The following is a 24145-nucleotide window of genomic DNA, read 5'->3' as shown; positions in this document are numbered from 1 at the left end:
AAGAGATTGAAATGGATTAAATGAAGAAATGAAATTGAAATAGAACAAGATTTTATTTCAAAACTGGAACTCTTTGTTTGTCTTGGAAGGTATTCTATTTTTTCCTACACTAACATGTAACTAGGTGAAACTCTCATCTCAGTCTCAAATCCCTTTCAAAAGGTAAGCTCTATGATTCAAACCTCTGGTGTGTTTAAACACTCAACTGTTTTCATTAAATTCTTGATTAGTTAATATACTGTCAGTTAAGTCAAAATAATTAAATATTACACATTTTGAAATCCACTCCATAAGATTTGCATTTCCACACATAGTAGAACTATACTCCTTAGATGTTGGTACAATTAATTATCTGTACATTATCTGTACAGTATCTGTATCTGTGTATTAATTGATTAATACATAGATTAATAATCTATACATTTACTTAATCACTACAATAGATATGTTATTATTTTAATGCATATAATTGCTTCTTTGGCATTTATTGCTACAGAAAATTAAAAATGGTAATAGCACAATAACACTCAATAATAGAGCAAGAAAAGACAGGAAGCAGAAATATAAAATCACATTAAAACATATTAACAACTGAACACTGGGGAAAATACATTTTAAAATCACTGCAAAACATCTTCTTTAGTCAAGTCATGCTAATAGTACAGGTGTTACCATCAACTACTTTCATGCTATCAGATATTAATCACTCAAAGAACATCAGAGAAATGATCTTACTTGAAACATTTTGAAAATGTATTCAAAACTCATACAGTAGGCACTTACCACTTGAAGCAATGCGAGATAGCCAGCGCCAACATTATCAAAGTTTACTTTCACATTTTTCCACCGAGCTTTCTTGCCAAGAGCCTGACAATCACTCAAATTGTTAACTTCACTAACTTCAAACATGTTACCAGTTGTCGTGTTTACACAGTGGTAGAACTTGCCAGCAAACAAATTCACACCCATGATGCTAAAGATCAGCCAGAAGATGAGACAAACCAACAGTACGTTCATGATAGAGGGAATTGCTCCAACAAGAGCATTCACAACCACCTAGAAGAGGAGATAAGGATAAGGCAGCTTACAAATCGTTAAAATGGAAACCATTTCTTCCATTATTTATTCAATATAAAATGGGTGTGAAACGAGTTAAATAAAAATCTAGGTGGACAAGTTTGTTTCTTCTGATATTTTCTAGGACATATTCGGTAGGGGAAAACAAACAGTGACACACTAAAGAGCTAAAGGATTTAAAGAAAGCAAAATATGCCAAAGTGTGAAAAGAAATAAACAAAAACCTGATATAGTAAGATGGAATCAGAAAATGTTTGTATGCTGGGGAAAAAAAGAAAAAAAATAGATGTATTAAATACCAACAAGAAATAATCATCATTCAACAATACATGTTAACTTTCAAGAATGTTCATGAATGATTGATGATTTGAAAACATGGTTAAACAAACCCATTACAAATAAACGAAGTATTAATAATGCCTTAAATCTGTATCACCAGATCAAGTTAACTTTTGATGAAGAATGGTATAAGGAATTTACAAGGTCCTTTTTCCCCATATTGATAATTCCTAATTTTAAAAAAGAATATTAAATTAGGAAATGAGATGGAATTTATCTCTAGACATAAATTACTGAATGTATTCCCATTATTATTGATCCATATCTCTTAAATGTTCACTCCAGGGCACATGTTATTTCACCAACCCAGGCCAACCTATTTCATGAAGGAGAAATTCAGTCATCTTTCCTCTAAATTCAGAAGAGATTAATGTGTATTTTCAAATCTCTAGTGATTTGTATCTTTTCTTATCTAATTAATCTAGCTCATACTAGGACTATTTTGTTAAGCACTTATATTAAATGAAACGATTGTTTTATTTTAAAATACTGAAACATTATTTTAGAAATCAACACCAAAGAATTTTAAATTAATATCAAACCCTGAAATCCAAAATTGTAAAAATTTCTTATGCTACTTTAATCTTATTTCTTTTAGAAATTGTCATATATATTATACTGAAACCAGGTTTTCTTGGCTCTAAAATGTGTGTAAAATGACCTCCCACAAGTTCTCTTATCAAATAAATGCATACCTTTCACCATATTTTATACCTAGAATGCCATATGACAAAATTAAAAATGCCAAACTTAGAATAGTTTTCAGATTAGAGCAAACTTGGAAGTTTTCTATTTTGTTCAATTGCTCTCTCCCCTCAAAAATGAATTATTAATATGGAAGCATGCAGCCAGATGAAGGCTTAAATAATGTGAGTGATGGTAAAAGATTGGTGTGGAAAAAACTTGAAATTACATAATCATTTTTATTAATTTTGTCTTGTGACTTTATCAAGTAGCAATGAAAGAAAATTATAATGTAAAAGCAAGTATTTCTTTGCTTACAGTGCATCTGGAGAGTGGTTTCATTCTTCCTAGTGAGTGAATCTCAAAGTCAAGGCTGAAGTGTTTTTATCGCTTAAACAAACCACCTCCTAACATAAAAGCCCCATGGCCTAGAAGAAATTCAGTATCCATGTGCATTTGCAAGCTGGATTAAACAAAGCTGGCCTTTGTGCTAAATAGTATTTTGAGGGGTGTGGCAAGTAGATGTGTATATAAGTGTGTACTTTATGTTTAGATGCATAAAATATACACTAAGGAAGAGAGCTGGAGAGGAAAATACAAGTGCTAATGGAAGAAGTGAACCTCATTCAGAATGCTCACTTAAAAGGGAGATCTATGAAACAAACCCCAGGGGTTGCCTTCAATGCATAGTTAATTATCCTAACCCCTACTTCGGTTGCTTAGGATATATAGATTTTGTCAGAGGCTACAATTTAGTGCTGTTTTCTTGTACAACAACTTTTATTACTGATATTAATTGAAGAAGTAGAGCACACAAAAACCGTTCTATCTTTCATTCATTACTGGTAATTTTTTAGAAATCAAACTACCTATTGAGAGGAAGAAAAATCTCCTCCTAGGATGAATGTCAGTAGTAAATAGTCATTATAAAATGCATAAGCAATGAAAAGAAATAAATGGCAACACATAGTTTTTACTTATTGTGGAAATATCCTTGAACTGTCACCAGAAGACTTGGATTCTAGTTCTAGTTCTGCCACAAACAATTTTTGAGGGCCTGTTTTAGTTTCAGGAGGCTAGGCTCAGTGATCCTTAGGATTTCTGCTTTGAAATTTTGTAATTCTATGAAATATCAGAAAAGTATGGCAGCCCTCTGTATCTAAATCATTACCTACACTTAATGTTTTTTCAACAATGCGTTTTATTTAATTAATTTTTTTATTTTTTGGCCACGCTGTGTGGCATGTGGGATCTCAGTTCCCTGACCAGGGATTGAACCTGTGCCCCCTGCGTTGGGACCCGGAGTCTTCACCACTTGACTGCCAAGGAAGTCCTTAATTTAATTTTGACATGAATCATCAGAGAGCCTGTATTTTTCTTACCCTCATGCCTTCAAACCGGGATAAAGCCCTCAGTGGTCTTAAAGCTCTTAAAGTCCGTAGGGATTTGATGGCACCAAGTTCTGAGTAACCAAGAGCATTGGCTGCCAAGCTAACCAAAGAAACCTAAAGAAGAAACAAATATCAATCAGTCCACCAAGAAAATATCTATTCTTTAGTGCCAACCAAATAAAACTTCAGACATACCTTGGCAGCCTTCATATTCCACATAGTGCGATCATCTTACACTGCCAGCCTCATATCATATTATTGCTTTTCTTATCAGTGAAACTGGAGTCTTTGCCCATTTATATAAACATCTGTAAACCCCTCCAGTTAGATATTTTACCCATGGAGCCCTTTTCAACCTGTGCATACACCACTGATGATTTGGGATTTGATTCAAAAGCCATATGCTCCACAGATCTGTGCTTAATATCATTGATTAGAAATCATGCTTTACTTCCAAATTTATGTAATATCTTGGTTATGTGTATTGGAGGCATTGACCATGTAATAGAGTCAATAGGTTAGATATCTTCTCTCCCCTTCCAGGTCACATTAACTTTTTATGGGTTGAGATGAAGCATTTTACTTTTAATGTTCCTAATAATGTCTGGTTGAATATGTTTTAGTCAATATATGTTGGATAAATAAAAAAAGAAGAAAATATAACCTGGAAAAACATTTTATCAGACCACATAGTTTCATAGTAATGAAAAATATTTTATCTAAGCTACTGGACTTAAAATTTAAAATACAGTACCTCTCATTCAGAATGATAATACATCTTTCTGATATTTACACAAATGCTAAATTTTACTTAAATATATGAAAGGTTAAAGAAGACATGTCTTTTTTGGGAGGAAGAGACTTTATTTTCTTTCAATATAATAACATTTATTGAAAATTTACTGTATGTTAGGTTCTGTTCTGAGTGTCTTACATGTATAAATCTCAAGAAGTAGGTACTATTACTTTTGCCTTTTCACCAGTGAGGAAGTTGAGTTTCCCCCACACTCCCCCCCTTCAAAAAAAAAAAAAAAAAGGATGTACAGGTAGAAAGAGGTGAAGTTAGAATCCAAGCGATCTGACTTCAAAACCATATCTCAGCCTTTTTCCTCCATTATCAAAAATTCATTCTTAATCTGAACCACAGAACACAGAAAATGACTTGTATGATTATCTTCTCAATTCTTGCAAGGGTTGTATATTACTAGTCCTCTTCTTGATGCATCGGAGAGAGGTTAATTTACTACATCCACTGGATGGCTTAAGGGTCATGGTGTAAAGGTGACACCAAAACCAGAACCGAGACTTTACAGGCAAATGGAGCCACTGTCCCCCCATTATTTAATTTAATATACATCTCGCAGAATTGAACAGAAAAATAAATGACTTAAATGTTAAACTTCACTAGTGGCAGTATAATTTATCGAGCTATTCATTTCTGTCTAGTGTTCGCTGTTACAGAAGAGTGGAAAGATGAGGAAGGTTATTATTAGAGAACGCACAGGCTTCTATATTCTGGGCTCATTTGCCTCCGGAAGCATTCACAGCTTCTTTAAGTTTCTGGAGCTGCTTTCTGAAGACTTCCCTCATCTTCCCAACCAAGTCCTGAGACTTGGGCATTTAAAGGGAAGTGGCTGCAAATTTCTCAAGACCCTGATGTAAGGAAGCTCACGCTTTGAAAGGAAAAGAAAGGTAATGGTCAGAACGAGGAGGTTCTAGAAGAATACAAGTTGTGGGTTCAAAGCTGAGAGGTACCACTTGCACATGGGCGGCTCTGTCTGTTGCTAGAGAAGCTGCATCGTAGTGAACTGCCCTCTTTTAATGGACTTACGTCATTTTGTGTAGGACAAAAACTCATCTTATGAGTTAAGTATTGTGAAAAACTTAATATGCTTTAAAGGCAATTTTGAAATAAATAATTTTAAAGATTTTCAACATACTTAAAATTGGAAGATGATGCCTTATGTTGGTAGGGTGCTTTACAACTTACTTGATCTTTTTCACTCATTATCTGTGTCTGAGAGTAGTCAAATGACTAGTCCAAGAAAAGGTAGCAAGGGGCAAGCACATAACTGGAATTTCTGTTTTCAAGTCCAGTGTTTCCCATCTCAGCAACTTTGTCCTCAACCTTTCAATACAAAGTGTTTTAATCTTAGTCTCATGCTAAACACAAAGGGCATTCTTCCTAATGTGTGCAAAGTGTAACAGAAACTCTTTGCCAAAAACTGAATTTTTAGTACAAATTTACATGATTCTAGATACCTTACTACCCAGAAAATATATGAAACCGCAGGGGGTGGTTTAGTTGTCATCCACACCCTTCCACGGTCCTGTGGCAGTTGAGACTGAGAAGGAAGGGAATAATGCAGGAGGAAGTTGACGGTTCTGAAGAAGACCCTGGAAGTCCTGTGATTGTTTAATGAACTAAGTGATATGCATTTATTTCCCTTAAAATGGCTAAAGATAATTTTTAAAATTCAGTATAAGCAGTTAAAAGATTAAAACCATATGATCACCTCCATACATCGAGATGATACATTTCATTGCAAAACCTTGCTTAATTTTTGCTGGAGAAATTTAGAAGCATTCTCATTAAAACCAGAAATAAAAAAATATGTCCACTACCAACATTATTATTTAACACTTTCTGGAAAAGAAATAAGAGCTATAACAATTAGAAAAGTGGAAGAAGCCATTATTTACATATATGTTATTGTTGACCTCAAAAAATCAGGGGAATAAAGTGAAAAACTATTATAAACAATAATATAATTATTTTCGGTTGTAATATATTTTTTCATATTAATTTTTTAAAGTTTATATGTGTCTTTTGAAACTACACAAACTTTAAAATATTAACAAGGAAAAATAAAAGTATAAGAATAATCTAAAATATTGTTTTAAAAAGAAGAGCAATCAGAAAGGACAAATTCCACCTGATATTAAAGCTAATTATAGATCTGCAATAATTAAAGCTGTCATATTAGTAGACAAATAAGTGAATTAAACAAACCCAAATTAGACGCAAGGCATACTGGCATACCAAGATTTAGCACATAGAAAAGGGTAGCATTTTAAATGAGAGGTGAAAGAAACAACAAAAAATGAGAAACCATTTTGAGGAAGATAGAATTGGAGTCTCACCTCACACCTTACACCAGAATAAGCTCCAGACTGATCAAAAATTCAAACGTAAAAATGGATGAAGAAACAAAACTCAAACAGTAAAGCTGAGGGAAAAAGCATGACAAAATGTTTTAATAATCTTTAAAGCAAATGGTCTTCTAAGCATGAGAAAAACCAAAAAGGGAGAAAAAGGCTGATAAATTTGACTAAACCAATATGAAAACATTTTCACATGACAAAAAAAAGCGCGAGACAAAAGCCCAAATCAGCAAAATAGTCATACTACATGTGACAAAATAGTAAATTTCCTTAATGTAAAAGGAGGTCCTATAAATCAGTAACAAAAAGGTCATTAACCAAATAGTATAACATACAAATTCCCTCTAAACTTTCATTTTAATATATTTGTTTGAACAACATATTTATTTATACTCCTTATTGAAATTTAACTCGAAGGAAAGCAAAAGAATACAAAGAGAATGCAAGAAGAGATAAGAAGGAAGAGAGTTTTAAAAAAATTCTGGAGTTTGAAAAAATAAAGCACACCAGAATGATTACTTTCTCAGCAGAGCAAAAGCAGCAGCAGAAACCCAAGTGCCTGAAGAAGTAAGTTAAATTGTTCCAATGGACTCTGAAAAGGCTCTGCACATGGAGGCCCTGTGTTCTTCTAAAACAGGCGGGTAATGGATGACACTGAAAACAGAATCGATTCAAAGTCTCTGTATAGGGAAGCTGGGCATTCTTGAGTCCCTTCACCCACCCCTCTCCAGCCCTGCCAGAGAGCAGAATGGAGTAATACTCCTTCACGGCTTACAAAGTAAAATCTGTATTTGTTACAGAGGTCAGAATGTAGCAACAATAATCCACATTGTGGTTGGGTTTCCTTGTGAGACCACAAAAGCCTCTTTAATACATCATGCAATGGAGGGTTTTCCATTAAACCATAGGGTTTAAATAGCATGTGGACTAACTCAGTATTTCCTAGAGAAGGGCACCTAGAGTTTCAGATTGCTAAGTGCATACCTCCTTCCTTCTACTCCAGAACAGTCGGCTAAGCAGCTTCTAAAAAGGGGCTCAGGTGATGGTGAGGGAACAGGTACAAATCTTCCATGGAAGTGGTGGCAGAGGGCTCTTAATGAAGATGGGAGGTTGGGGATACTGGAGATGGCAGGATTTGATCAGCGGGGATGGGTAAGGTTTATGGTAGGAATGGAGTGAAGACCATCCATTGTCTGAGAAGTGAAGAGCAGTTCGTACGCAATGTCAGTCAGGAATGAAAGTCCTCACACTTTTATGTAAGGGAAGTCTGTAACTCAAGGGTGCCTCTTTGCTTTTGACATTCTTCTACTTTTATCTTAGGCTTTTATAGTTTATTTATTTGTCTATAACTTTTTACATGATTAGAAAATTCATAATGCTCACCAGACATGTAAAAGTGAGCATCTTGGTAATTATGGTATTTGTGGCAGAGGGAAACTGGAGATAATCTAAGTGCTCATTCCTGGGGAATGGATGAGTAAATTCTGGTGGTGCATCGCTGGGGACTGCACTGTGGCATGTAGACACCATGGGTTCCATAGGAATTTCATTGAAATATTCCAAACCATTTTTTTAAAAATGAGGACTTTAGGGCTTCCCTGGTGGCGCAGTGGTTGAGAGTCTGCCTGCCGATGCAGGGGACACGGGTTCGTGCCCCGGTCTGGGAGGATCCCGCATGCCACGGAGCAGCTGGGCCCGTGAGCCATGGCCGCTGAGGCTTCGCGTCCGGAGCCTGTGCTCCGCAACGGGAGAGGCCACGACAGTGAGAGGCCTGCGTACCACCAAAAAAAAAAAAAAATGAGGACTTTGAATCAGGTGATTTCTAAGTTTACTTCCTTGCCTGGAATTCCATAATTCAGTAATTTCAAGATGATTAAAGCAATATAATGCTATATGTTATCCATGTTGAGAAGATAAATCACAGTATCTTTACTAATGGAGGCATCATCTTTAATCAAGTACTCTACTGGTAAAATACTGGTAAAAGTGCTAGTCTGATTGATAGTGAGCATGATTACTTATGGGGTATGTAATTGTGAATCTGTCCTTAGATTTAATTATTGTTTTTTTCCTAGGAAAATAGGAATTGTTTTTGACATTTTACTTAACGAACATATGTTATATAGTCACTTAATAGCTAAGTAATTACTCCGTGTCTCAGTTTCCTCATCTACAAAATTGGGATCATAACAGTGGATACCTCAGTGGTCATTGTGATGATTAAATGAATTAAAGCAAAGGTTAATCGTTATTAATATTATACATGAGAGCCCTTATCTGCCTTCAGTGTCACTGCTTAGAATCTTAGCAGTGATGAGCTGGTATGACATCCCATGGGAAGGCTTTTAGAAAAAGAAAGAGACATGTGGATTTTCCTAAGGGAGGTATTTAATGAGGTCATGACTAGAGGCAGGGAGAACATTTATAAAGCAGCTCAGTGCTTTGTGACTACCTAGAGGGGTGGGATAGGGAGGGTGGGAGGGAGACGCAAGAGGGAGGACATATGGGGATATATGTATATGTATATCTGATTCACTTTGTTATAAAGCAGAAACTAACACACCATTTTAAAGCAATTATACCCCAATAAAGATGTTAAAAAAAAAAAAGCCATTGCTTGTTCCAGTTAGTCACTGTGATGTTGGTATGTTGTTGAAGAGGAGGGTCCAGACCTCCAATTCATTTTTTAGTTGGTAATTTCAAGTAGAATTTGCTGATTGATTGACTGTGAGGGGTGAAAGAAAGGGAGAGGCTGAAGATGACATTTAGCTTAGCTTCATAAATATACCACTACCAGACTAAACAGGACATTCAGGAAGAAATGCATGACTGGAGGGAAAGAATAATGAATGTACTCAGTCAGGAGGAGAATCAGTAGGTATTATCTAGGAAGCAATTAGAAATGTGAATTGGGGTTTAAGGAAAGACCGGTATTGGCTAAAAGTCATAATCTTTTAAAAACTGGAATATAGAATTTATGCTGTTAAGTTAACAGGATTATCTCTTTAAACCTAGCCAGTGAAAAAATTTTCTTATTATTAAATTGATAATGCTAAAAGAATTAAATTCTTCCTGAAAAGGAACAAAGTGAGTCATTCCTATTAGGAGACATTTGTAGAAAAAGCCAAAGCACATACTAGACTGTTTACATGGAAGTATGTTTGAAGAGAGATCAGAAATTGATATGAAATGACAATAATTTATAGCTATTCAGTTCCTTTACCTCAAAGTTTTTAATTTAATCAAATATTTCCACAAGAGCTCCAGGTGAAATTCAAGGCAGGTGTGTCCATATTAACAAGGAGTCTTATTGTTTTCATTCACCACCACCAAAGGCAGCCACCTTCAGAGTGTAATGTGGGAACTCTTTGACTAGTGCAACATGACATTTTACATATATCTGTGCTCTGTTGCAAAATATGGAGCAAAGAAAGAGCACAGTGCTAGACAAAGGTACCTCTGACCTAATAGCTGTGTGACATCTCTAAACCTCATTTTATCAGTAGCAAAATAGAGATAAAAATAAGAATTACATCACGGGATTATTAAGAGGATTAATAAATACCGTATAATTAAAAAGAGATATTGATAATGAAGTTGGTAATGTAGGGGTTAGGAAGCACAGCCATTAGAGCCAGACTCTCCTTGGTTACAAAATCCAGCTTAGCCCCTTTCTTATTTACTGTGTTTACAAGTAACAACTTTTCTTTGTCTTAGTTTCCCCATTTGCAAAATGAGAATAATTATGGTTTCTGACTCATAGAGTTTTGAAGATTAGATGAATTAACATATGTAAAGTGATTTTAGCAGCAATTATACACAGTAAGCATTAAATCAGGGTTACCAATTTTCTTTATTATTAGGTAAGGCTCTGAATTAGTGCTATTCCCACAGTAAGTGTTCAGGAAGTGCTAGGCATCTTATTGTGGCTACTAATATTAATAACAATTCTGGCTTCATTATTGAGGAAGCTGATATGTCAAGAATAAATATCAAGAACGGCCAGGATCACCAGATTCTAGAGGTTGATGGCAATTGTAAATACATATTAGAATCAGAAAATGTCCCTATTCTGCTTTTGTTCACTTCAGCAGAGCAGCTGATGAGGATTCTAAGGAGCCCTTGAGCAAGCAGGATGTCTGAGTAGCAGACATCAAGCATCTCATTTCAACCACATCAGCAACCTGTGCTGTCTGTAAAGGGGAAATCACTTGTGGACAATAAATATTTCATGATGGTTGAATCTTTACCAAGAGTGTGTTTTGGACACATTAGCACCTTAGGATAATTTAGAACCAAATTTGAAGTTGTCATGATAGATGCTCAATGAATTTTCTTAGGGATGACACTTATGCAAAATCCATAAGGACCACAAGAAATGTGAATTTTTTTCAGTAAATTATGATCACGTTTAATTCATTCTATGGATAATAATAGCATTTAAAGTATAGCTTGTATAGTTATAATACAGGCTAGTTTGGTTTTCATATGAAGATAGTATCTTTTGCCTTTGGATAGGAGAAAATAATTATACAGAGTTAGAAAAAGTGGTCCATCTAGTGTGGTATTCTGACAACAAAGGCATGGGTTAAGTTGTCCTACTTGATTCCAACCTGAATTATCATACTTGCTGTCTCTATCTCCTCGCCTCCATTCTTCCTCAATCTTACCAATATTTCTAGTACTTTATCCCCATACTTCCATGAGACATCTCTTAACCATGACAGCAATGACGTTCATTCTACCAAATCTAAGTGTCATTTCTCAGTACTCATGTCATTTGACCTCTTTGCAGCCTTTGACAAAATTGATCACCTCTCCTTTGGAAAAACCCAACTATCCTCCTCTGGGCTTCTGTGATACCATGTATATTTTGTTTTCCTTTTTCTTCTAATTGCTACTTCTCAATCTAATTAACTGGTTCCTTCTCTTTTGCCCAACTTCTAAATGTTGAAGTGTCTCCAGAGTTTGGTCTGGACTCTTTTGTTTGTCAGCTTGCATTCTCTGCCTAGGTGAGCTAATCCAGGTTCATGATTTCAAATGTCATCTCTTTCCTGATGACTGCTAAATCCATAATCAGGTGTTAGATTCTCTTCAGAACTCGAGACTTGGGTAAAACTCACCGTGTACTCTTGAATGTCTAATTGGCATCTCAAACTTAGTACATCCCTCTTCCACCTACTGTCTGCTTGCCCTGTCAAGCCTGTTTTCTGACCTTACCCATTCCAGTTAATGGTTTCATCTTCTACTCATTTGTTCAGATTGAAAGAAACTCTGTTTATCGAATTCTCCTTTTTCTTCATATCATACATCCAGTTCATCAGTAAGTCTCGTCACCTTAGTCTAAGACATAATCTTCTCTTTCCTAGATTATTAGCACAGCTCCCTAATTGGTCTCCCTGCGTTGACTTTTTTGCTGTTCCTTCACCATAGCCAGATGTGATAATTTAAAAACAGTAGAACAGATCCCTGCTCACCCTTTCTCCCTTGAGTTTCCCATTGTAACTGTAATCAATATGCATTAAATTACATAATATGTACAATATACATTAAATTACAGTAAGACATGAACTTCTTACCATGGCCTCTAGGTGCCTTTCTGAGTTCAGTGTCTACTACTCTTGCCCGTGTTTTATCATACACAAGCACAACAGTTTTCCTCTGTCTCTTGAGTGTCCCTGGCTCATACTTCGGCACCTTGAGATTGTTCTTCTCTATTCCCTCAGGTCTTCAAATAACTGCCCCATTGTTATAGACTGAATGTTTATGTCCCCCCAAATATTCGTATGTTGAAACCTAATCCCCAGTGTGAAGGTATTTGGAGGTGGGGTCTTTGGGAGGGTATTAGGTCATGAAGGCAGAGCCCTCATGAATGGGATTAGTGCCCTTATTTATAAAAGACACCCCAGAGAGCTTGCTTGCCCCTTCCTGTATATGAAGACACAGCAAGAAGACTGCTGCCTATGAATCAGGAAGCAGGCTCTCACCAGACACTGAATCTACTGGCACTTTATTCTGGGACTTTGCAGCCTCCAGAACTGTGAGAAATAAATTCTGTTGTTTATAGGTCACTAAGTCTATGGTATTGTGTTACAGCAGCCCACAGGCACTGAGACACTCTTTCTCATCATTTACCTCATCAAAGACACCTTCCATAGAGACTCTGGGTAAAACTCTCCTGCTCCGCACTCTGCAGTCATTCTCTATCCTGTTATCTTGTTTTCTTTCATAGCAATGATCACCATCTGCTTTTATCTTATTTTTGGATTTTATTTGTTTACATCTTTACTGTCTGTTCCACTCTCTCCTAGAGTGTTAGATCCTGTAGATCTAACAGGGCTTGATTTGTCTTGTTCATAACTTCTTTATCTAAAATATAATGTGGCCCTTATTAGGTGCTCAAAATATTTATTAGATCAATGAATGAATGTTAACGGAGGTTGGAGAGATAACCCAATACCTTTATTTTTAGGTAGGGAATTGAAGATAGATAAATTTTACATAGATAAATTTCTCCAGGTTTAAAAGTGTATTTCTTCTGGTTTGAAGTTACTTCACTTATACTTCAGTTTTTGGGGTTTTGCTTTGTTTTGTTTTGAGCTTTCTGTGACTGCTTAGTTGGTATAGCAATATATCTTATGGACTGTGAAACCCTTTTAAGTATGTTTTACTTGTACTTTCAAAAACTGTTTTAACTCTATGTTTACTTTAGCTTATTGGACCCAGTGGTCTGAGAACAAGTTGTTAGTTGAGGTTACATGAATTCACACATTTTAGTCCCTGCTTTGGGAAAAAAAGAAGATAGACACATTTAAGATTACATAACTTGCCCAAAGGTACCCAGTTCCATTTTACTAATTTAAACTTACTAAAAGGGAAGTAATTTGGGGGACACCATTCTTTGACATTATTCTGTAGCTAACTAAGTGTCTATATTAGCTTTCTAAGGATTCAAACATGATACAAAACCTTGACAGATTTTTGCATCATATTTATTTCTTCTATATGAGGGAAATACATGGACTTAAGTACAATGTAGTAAGTGTTTCAGTGAATGTAAATTTTTCAGTAAATGAAAATATTTTAATAAATTTCAGAATTTTCTGGAGAAGTTCTATCACATTGGTAAGTGATCTTCATACATGACAAAAGTTTTCTGAACCAGGGAATATTATGTGTTTCATGTTCCATCATTTCAGGGAAAAGCTGGAGATCATAAATGCTGAATTCCAAAGCCAGTATGAAAATATAAATATAACATTTGTATGAGTTAGATAAGAAATCTATAGGGTAAAGTAGCACTGAATTGAGAATTAGGAAATTAGGACACTAATCTCAACTTTGTTACTAAGTAGTTGTGCTATCTAAGGAAAATTCTTCAAACTGAGGCTTTAGTTTACAATAAATTGTTTAGAAGACTGTATAGAATAGAACATAGATATTCTTTAAGGTCCATTCAATCTGCAGAATATGAAAATATTAAACTTCCCTGTCTGGAAGCTTTTCAGGACAGTATTGAGATTCATCTCTATTATTCATTAAAGACCAGACACGGGAAGTTGGAAGTCATTTCTGATCTATTAATAGTGACTTGGCACCAGATTTCTTCTCAACTCAAAGGGTTGAACACATTTTGGTTATAGAACTATGAGTATGTATGTATGGGAGAAAAGGGAGTAGAATTTAGATAGGCCCACACTTGTCAAAGACGATAAAAAGAATGAATGCACACATAATGACAATCATTGATTCATAGTGGCAAGCGTTAGAACTAAAAATAAAGTGCTTTATGATTGCTGGGAAACAGCTAGAGATAGTGCCTAAAGCAACTTTTTGAGGTGGAGGAGGCTGAGAAGCCTTGTACAATGGAACATCACAGACTACAGAGGACCAGTTGACTCTCATTTTGCTCCAGTGCCTCTCCATTGCTTGGAATAAAAAAGTAGGCTGAAAGTTAGACAGGTCTTGTTATTGGCAATGTTCCTGTGACTATTCACCTCAGGGTAATCAGATTCAGAACAGGGCTTCTACACCTATCTCTTTGCATGGTAAATATTTCATTAGCTACTGAGATATCTAACTACTGATTTAAGAATGGAAATACATTTTATTGTCCCTGTGGGTTTGTGGCTGAATGAATACAGTGCATAGGTTATTTTAACATTATTTAGTAACATACACTCTAGTAAGGGATTAGAGTGCAATTCTGACAATTCCTGGCCCCAAATATGTCTTGATTTTACCTCCTGGAGATATTTTTTTTCAATTGAACTGTTAATAAGCTAGATCTGTCAATTAACAGATTTTTAGCTATTCCTTACCTTGAGATTCTTAATTTTCAGAAAAAGAAGAGCTATTTGCTTGTGTCCTAGAACAACTCTCTCTGTGTTTTCTCTTACCACTGTTCACATTTTTAGGACCTTTTCTACTGCTTTCCCATGAGACTTAACTCATTTTTGCATTTTTTTGTAGTTTTTTAAAAAGATAATTGCATAATTATGTCAGAATTAGTGAAACTAGGGTCTAATTAAAGTCAAGGTTTTAATTATAGAAATATATGAAATGTCAAACTTGCGTCTTTTAAGAATAATTTCATAAAAATCACTTAGGATACTTACATCGACAATCAAGAAATCTAGCCAGCACCAGGCATTAGTGAAATAGGTTTGAAATCCATAAGCTACCCATTTGAGAAGCATTTCCAGGATGAATATATAAGTGAAGACCTTGTCAGCATATTCTAGCATGGTTTTGATAGTTTTTCGTTGTTCAATGTATATATCTTCAAAAGCCTGTGAATCAAGAATGCTTTTAATTGAATGGCTTGCCTCCACCAAATACTTGATAAAATTCTTAGTAGAATGCTTGCCACAAAGCACTAATTTGATAAATATTGGCTAATATCAGACAAATGTGGAACCAGAAGAAATCTAAAGACTAAAACTAATGGAAAATGTTGGCAAGAAAATGTCAGTATCTTTACTGATTTAGTTTGTGCTTTCTTCTCTGCCTCTCACCCCAAAATCTGTATCTCAATTACTTCTACAAAGACATGCTTTTAGAGAAGTACTATGAACTCAGAAAATATCTAGAAGTTCTGTTAATGAGGGATAGACTTGGCCTGTTCCAACCTTACTTTCATCAGTTCTCTGAATGATATGGCTCATTTTGAAGGAATAAATTGATTAGATATAAAAAATACACTTTTAGTCCATAAATATTACCATGATTACTTGGGAGAACTGGATGGGATTTGACATGCAAGGTAATGTAGTTACAGAATGTCCCTGGAAATGGTTGTCTCAGTAAGGAAAACATCTGTTAGAAAAGCACCAGACGAGAAATTCCATCTGGCTGTTCATGGTTCTAATTTATTCTGTAATGAATTTTGCATAGTCAAACCCTGGGTGCCAAGCTCTGCAAGGTACAAATATACCTCTTGTTTTGCTCCTTAAACTAAGTGTATGCTTCTGGTATTTTTGGAGATAAGCTATTTCACTAGAACCTGATTCTTGCCAATAATGTGTTGCACTTACCAAAGCACCACTACTGAGAAGGATCATGAAGACAATGAAAGTCTCAAACCAGTTGTGTTCAACAATGCTATAGCAGGTTTTCCGCAGATTCCACCAGACTTTTCCTTTGCCTTCTTCTATACTTACTTGACAGAACGGAAACTTTTTAATACATCCTAAAAGATAACATTAAATATAATAAATTAGAAAAATATATTTCAATCTTAAATAGGAAGAAATAAACTTTGTTGCTCCCTCCCCAGTCCTAGTCTCCGATCATCATTTTATACAGCAACTGGCTACTTCATTCCTTAATTATCTTCAGCATCCCTCCTGTATAGTGAATCATTCTCAGACGTACATATCAGCCAGCTACCTAGAATCAAAGAATTACTTTACCAAGAGCTGCTTGAGTATAAATGGTTCCATTCTTTAACACTGCTTAGGATCTCTCTTTGCCTCAAGGCCAATCATGGACAAGAACATCTCTCAGGTTTGGGGAAAAACTGCATATTCAAATTGTTTATTCATTTTTTGATGTAATCCTGGATTTTTACACACTTCTTTTCACACAGAAAATTCCCCTGTCTCCCTAGGTATCATCCACTGTCAGTTTTCCCAAGCTATTTATTTTCAGCCTCAGTGCTTTTCTTAGTCACACCTATGACTCATCTTGTCAGTCAGTATCTCTCTTCCTTTGTCCTCCCGCTCTTAGCTTTCATGTTATTTCTAACTTCCATCCACTCTTCTGCTCTGAGTTACTACTTATGGGATTCAATCCAATCACACTGAATCAGCAAACCTTTATTGATTTGTGTGCTAGCCACTGTACTGGTCACTGTGAGAATAACTGCTGGTCTCCCTAACAAGGCTCTAGAGCACATCTATATCCCCAAACAGCTCTGGTCACAGCCCAAATTAACCACATTTGAAACTGTTAGAGATGGAGTGTAATTATTGCAGCATCTATAAATCAAATCACAACATTGCCAATGAGGTCTGAAGGGATTGCTTTATCAATAATGAGATGATGTTCCAGAATGCCATTTATCTTGTAGGGTTCACTTCTCCACATTCTGGAGGAGGAAAAAAAGGACGTGTCAAATTATCTTAATTGTCCAGTGAAATATTTCTTTCAAATGAGGTATATTTAGTCTCTGTAAGGAAAGAAGGGAGATTGCATTTAACCATATTAGAGCTTGTTTACCTTCAGTAAAACAAGCTTCTGGCTTAAGGTCTTCCTCGGGTTCAGTTTCAGCTTGTTCACCTTCTCGGGGCAGAGCAACATCAACTGTACTTCCTTCAGATGAGCTGGTTGCATTTAATTTCTGGAAACAAAACCCCATTGCAAAGATGTGATTTTTCTCCCCTTTTATTCAGCTAATTTGGAAATGCTCTGTGATGGTGTGAAAAAATGATGGTGGTAGTGATAGCATTTGACTCTGTTAACAGTACTGATAATTATGTACTAATAATTTAACATACTTGAAGTCCTATTGTTTAAAACAATGTAACTACTAAGTTGATTCAGACAAAAAATGGTTAGACAGCATTCAATGTGGGTGATTTGGAAGGGAGTGATTTTACTGATTAACTTGTTTATGATCTCTATTTGTCTATGGATGCATACGAAAATAAGTTAATACATCAACACTCAGGCCAAATCAAGAATAGTTTGATAAAAGTTTGGTATGCTGATATTCACTATTGATTATATTAATTAAAATGCTTCAAATCAAATTGTAATTTCCACTCTTCAATGGAAATTTTCAGAGGGCAAAGAACATTACCAGTTGTCTGTAACTACTGTCCATGTTTCTGTAATTTTAGAAAGGAAGAGTGGCACATTAACATTAGTCACAGTCATTATAGTTCAACTTTGAGCTATATTTTTCTCTGGCTTACATAATTTTCTTTTTACTTTACTAGCAGAAAAATGATAGATCTCTCTTTCTCTTTCTCTCCCTTTTTTGAACTGCTTAAATGAATTCAATACTTGCCAAAGAATTCTAAACGAAATGGAAATTTCTTCATAAATGACATTGTTCAAAATCTGTATAGACTTTCATTAGGAGCATATTCCGAATTCAGCATGTGATCAGGCTGTGAATTTTTCCTTTAAAAAAATTATTGTGACATGCCACATGACTAGGAAGAGCCACTTTAGTGTTGCAAGGATAAATATCTAATAAGTACTCTGATAACACTTGGGAAGACATTATGGATGTGCAATGCTTTATGAAAAGTGATGCAAAGACATGACATACAGCACAACCCAGGGAATGTAAAACTTTTAGAATGAAAGAACATGGACATGTTAATGGTTTCAAAGGTCCCATTAACTTTAGTAGCTGAGTGATAGGGTTACTCTGCCCTAACCCTCTGAAAGAGTTAATGTGTTACTGAAAAATACCTGGATAACTCCCTAAGCATAAGTCATATTGGAGGAAATTTGGCTCAAAATTCTTGATGTTTTGAAATCACCATGCAAATGTAGTTTAATACTTTATAATGTGAACATGGAAGAGTAGTATCCAGATGATATTTTCTGTGGTATTACTTTGAGGGTGACGTTAACCATGTCCAATTAAATATATTATGATAGTTACCCTAAGTCAAAATATAATTCTATAATAAAATATCTCCTAGTCTGGAGTATGCTAAAGAGAGACTAGGCCATCGATTATGGCCGATGGTTCTTAGGATCATTAGAGTACAAGAAATTTTACCATTAAAATCCTCTACTTTTTGGAGAGGTGGAAGGTCAAGACATATTTTCTTCTCTCAGGATTTTTCTGCTTCTTACAGCCAGAATATCTTTATTCTTTTAAGAAAATCCCAGGAAAGCTACTGCTGGATAGAATTGCAGCAGCTTCTGGTATAACCAAGAAAATACTAGCTAATTCTTCCCTTCCAATTTCATTGGTAGTTTATGGGTTGGACACTCTGACATTTGATGAGTGGCAGCAATAATATCCACTGTTGAAATAAAACCAGTAAGAATCCAAATTATTTTGAGGTTAGTTATAAAAAGCTTCATATTTCTTCTTCCTCTTGGCCAATCCAAGCTGAATAATTTCTTCTGAGCCTGGTCACGATCCACCTTTTCCATGAAGCCTTTCTTTCTTATGATTTCTCCATGCTAAATTTTATAGAACGTTTTGCCCATAATACTTCTTTGCTTTGACCAAATATTCTCATAAATATATATATATAAATTATATATATACATAAAATTGTATATTTATGTACATATATACATATATATTAAAATGTACACACATACACAAATATACATCTATACACCAAAGGATCCAAGCATAGAATAGACACTAAATGGTTATGTTGAATTTATGAAAAATGAATAAATGAATGATTGAATGCATTTTGTTATTACTCTTATAGAAAGAATTATAGTGTTTAGATAATTTGATCTCTTCAATTTTGATATGTAACTCAATTGTGGCCTTTACAGAAGTCTGTTTAATTGTATTAGAAAATGCATTTTCTTAATGAATAGGAATTATTAACGATATTTTAGTGATAAAAACACATACTTCCAAAATGTTTCTCTAAAATATTGGCAGACATTCAATAAAGAAATCTGAAGGAAGAAAGTAATAAGTATATATGTATACACACGCAAATACACATATACTTTTCCATTTGAAAACTTTAGAAAACATACTCACCCTTCACTTCTTATTTTACCACTGTTAATACAGTTGTGAAATGTCCAATTTTTTGCATTATAATTCTCTGCCATGTATTACACAAGTGTCTTATATTTAAATACAAATATTGAAAGCAAATCCTTCACAGCACAAGTAATGGTAGCCATTAATCTGAATGACAGTTGTATCCACTGTTTACCAAGTATTGACCTCTGGATGTGTCTTTGTTATTGGTACTGTCTTTAGATTGTAAACTTTTGTGAATGTGTTTAGTATGTTAAAATACAAATAATTTCAATTTTCTAAATGGCTGTGGAGGTAATGTACATTGTAAAGCAGAGGGGGTCCGTGTGTGAGTTAGTTTACCTCTATCTGCCTGGCGTTATGAAGCATAGCATGTCTTTTGAAAACAGACAAGGAAAAAAACTCTGCATGTATTCTGCTCTTCTCAAATGAGCAGAACCCATTTTACATGCAGAATTGCTTCACTGTTATCCAGGAGTTTTTCTGATTCTAAGGATAAGCTCATTAACCTTATGCTCTGCAAAACTCCTTGAGGAATGTTTAGACAGAGACTTGGTGAACCAAGGTTTAAAAAATAGTTGGTAGGCTAGTGTTGCTGCCACTAAAAGTGTTTTGTGGGAGGCTCCTTTTCCTATGAAAGTTGGCATAAAGTTAATTTCTGCTAGTTGGAGAGTCAGGCTTATTCATGGTGTAATCTTCATAGGCCACATTTTTGTCATAAGAAAGTACATATACTTTATCCTATGAAGTTATAAAAATATTGTATCAACTACATAAACGTTTTAAAGTTGTGAATTTACCTACATTTATAAATTAAAGCTTAGACTGTGTTCTTATTAAGTTACAACAACTTATCAATTAAGATATACTGCCTGATAAGCTTTAGTCACTGGAAACATAAAGAATTTTACTGCTGTATTTTTAAATTTTGAAATTTATATCCTAGAATACTACTTAAGCATTTAAAATTCTATACATGGATATAATACTATCTTTGTAATCTAAACATTTCTAATTAAGTTCAACACTTTGGCATTCATATTCTGGTAGAGGGTAGTTTGTCATATATTTTATCATAGCCATACCAAAATGACTTCCAAATTTTATTTAAAAACACATAACTGATTTAAAAGCAGGTGACTGATGATAAATACAAAGAATAACTTACTTTCTTTAAATTGCCATAGCTGTGCTACTAAAATGATAAAAAAAAAAGAAATCTGAAATGAAATTTTCCACATTAAGGAACTTGATGACTGTACTAAATAACTAAAATTAATACTTGTTCTGAAGTAGTTATAAGAATGTAATCAGGTATATAGGCATAACAGTAGAAAGCTTCCATATAAAACCACATAGTACAAGCTCATCACTTGTTTTCTTGTACTGTTTTCTCCCTATCCGTCCAATATTTTATGGCACTTAAGGCTAGATTCTTCCATCCCTTGTAGAAACTACTGAGTCTACAGAGGGATGATGACTTATGCTCTACAAATGCACACTGGAAAGCAGATTTGAAGATGCAACATTCTCCAGGCCTAATTCAGCCACAGGAAGCATGCCTGGCTGTAGCAGAAGCCCGGCGCAATGCTGTGGAAGCCGCACGCTGGTCCAAGAACCATGTTCTCAAAGACATGGTACCTGAATGTGAAGTTTTCAAGGTTAGCTGCAAATACTACTTGTAAGAAATGACAGAATCAGCACCCAAAAAGGCCATTTTCCCCCGATAACATGAACTTATATAGAAATCCCCCCTTATGGCGAATATTGCTCAATTTTTATCCAATTAAATAGTGAAATTTAACTTTCAGAAATGGAAGAGAGTGTTAGCAACTGGCCTACTTCCACCGAAATGCGCTCACATTTCATTTATTTTCAGTCAGCTATCAAATGTTTGACTCACAAACTGCTATTGATTCAAAAGGCAAAAATAAAAGATTCAGCCATTACAGACTGCCTTTAAAATCTAGCCATTTCTTTCAAAACTTCTGGGTTTTGTCTTGAAAATAAAAGAAGAAAATGTTTTGGTTACACAATCTATCAGGGCCTTAGTCTGATCTTTTGGATATGCATATCCATATCTTGACTTATATTTCATTTGAAGGACAGGTAGCCACACAGTGAGGTCACTGGGCTGCATATCCAAGGCAGGAAGAACACGACTAAAACCAATAGCTCTTTTTTTTCTGGACCACTTATTGAATGGTTAAAAATATAAACCATCTCTATTTAGTTTGGCCCTAACATATTTTAAATGTGTAATACCCCTGATGCACCTTTTATTTTAAAAGAGCCTTACTATGAACATAATATAGGAAACTGACAATAATTATATGGTAGTTGAAGAATAAGGTAAAAGGACATCCAGCAGGCAAAAGAAAAAGCTGGTTTATGTTAAGAAGATAATACAAAAATTTTCATCTAAACTTGCCTTAATTTTTATTTCAGCAGAAGTACACTGAAGCATCAAAACCATTCTCTAAAGGTCGAGATAGGTTTAAAATGGCTATTCACACTCCCATCTGTGCCTCTGAAAGAGTTGTGTCACATTCAGTTTCTCAGAGAGCATTTGGAAGACACTGAGAACGTAACAGAAATGGGAAGCTAGAGGTATTCTCCCATTGCTCTCCAGATTCTGAAAATGGAGCACAGGGCCTTTTCTAGAAGGGTACGTGCTTGGGACCTTAGTCAAGCATCATTTTCAAAGTTTCCATATTGGCTTTGAAAAAGAGGGAATCCTGTTATAAACATGGTGTAAAAGATAATTTTCCAGTACCATTTAATTCTGCCCTGCTTGTGAAGAAAAAATAATCAGATTTTCTTCAATGACTAATAATCTTCTTTTACTCCTAAAACTAAAAAGTCATTTTAAGTAAAATTACATAAATCACCAGGGGCTGTATTTAAAAAAAATTTTTATTTATAATTTTATGTCTGAATTTGTTTCATTTTACAGCTAATTCTCAGTTATCCCTAAAGAAGAAGAGAGTATATATAAATTAAACCTACAGACAAACCCCAAGCTCTAATTAGGTTTTTTTTTTTTTTCACCAAAAGCCTTGAAAACTGCTAATACTCATGAACTTTTCACTTTTGCTTTTTAATTTGCCTTCAAGAACACTCACTCTGGGGAATTCCCTGGCGGTCCAGTAGTTAAGACTCAGGCTTTCACTGCTGTGGACCCGGCTTTGATCCCTGGTCAGGGAACTAAGATCCCACAAGCCGTGTGGTGTGCCCAAAAACAAACAGGAACACTCACTCTGGCTGTGATTCCAGTAACAGGAGAAAGTTGAGTCAAGAGAATAAACTAAAGATTTATTTCATCCACAAACCTACAGCAATTTTTGGAGATATCCTTTACTCCTCATAAACCTATAATCAATAATTAATAATCCAAAGTAGGAAATTTTCCAAGTCTCTTTTTTGCCTGCTCAGTTTTGGGTAGAACATTTAGGGAGAAATTAATGTAGATCAGGGAAATTTTACAAAATGGGTACACTGAACCAATTACTTAATATTAAGATGCAATGAACTTTTCCTACCCTGTATCATGATGCTTTTAATTTTTTAATTACAGTGATCACTTAGGGTTTGGCAGACACATGACTTAACAACTTCCCCAAACTACATGAAAATCCAAGATATGTGGTGCCCAAATGTATACAGACTATGGCCCTTCATATCCAAAATCTCATGATAACCTTACTCTTTTTTTTTTTTTTTTAATGGAGGCTTTCCCCCCAAACATGAAAGCAAACATTTCTATCTGGAGCACATGAATTGGATGGGTTGAAAATTATATTCACAGATCTGAATATAATGATCTGAAAATGGCAACACTATCAAACAAACCCTGTGAGGCTCATTTTGGTAATACAGTTTACTTATAAGGGCTGAATCAACAACAACAAAAAGTTGTGGTCTTATTTTAATGAAATAAAAGCAAAAAAAATGCATCCTCTCTAGTTCTTAACTATTTTGAACTTTAAACATTTCTATCATGTTTTAAAATAGATATAAATCCTATAGAGCATGCAATTATTGCTTTTAAAAGCCTAAACAGACTAAACTGGAAAATCATTAACAGAATCAAATATGGTGTTGGGACTGCCCGTCTTGCCTGACCATGCTGTGATATGTCACACGATTCAGCACAGAGCAGCTGGGCACGTCTAGCACTTCCTTGCCATGGCAGGGGAAGGAACGTAGCTGAGTAGCATGCAGGCCAGTCAAAATTTATTTAGAAAGTGATTGTACGTGTACAACTTGCTTGGGT

General features: G+C 35.0%; 1 protein-coding gene across 1 annotated transcript in view; it reads right to left on the bottom strand.

Annotated features, from left to right (window-relative positions):
- Positions 1-24145, bottom strand: part of LOC308621477 (sodium channel protein type 3 subunit alpha-like) — a 111367-nt gene that overhangs the window by 6300 nt on the left and 80922 nt on the right. Inside the window, 5 exon segments of the mRNA XM_081242072.1 lie at positions 784-1056; positions 3483-3605; positions 15275-15448; positions 16193-16347; positions 17379-17499. Coding sequence (XP_081098198.1) covers positions 784-1056; positions 3483-3605; positions 15275-15448; positions 16193-16347; positions 17379-17499 — 846 coding nt within the window.

The sequence above is a fragment of the Mesoplodon bidens genome (assembly GCF_964165515.1).
Source record: "Mesoplodon bidens genome assembly, chromosome: 8".
Classification (NCBI taxonomy): Eukaryota; Metazoa; Chordata; class Mammalia; order Artiodactyla; family Ziphiidae; genus Mesoplodon; species Mesoplodon bidens.
The sequence above is the reverse complement of the archived record's forward strand: the minus strand, read 5'-3'. Positions and strand labels throughout refer to the sequence as shown.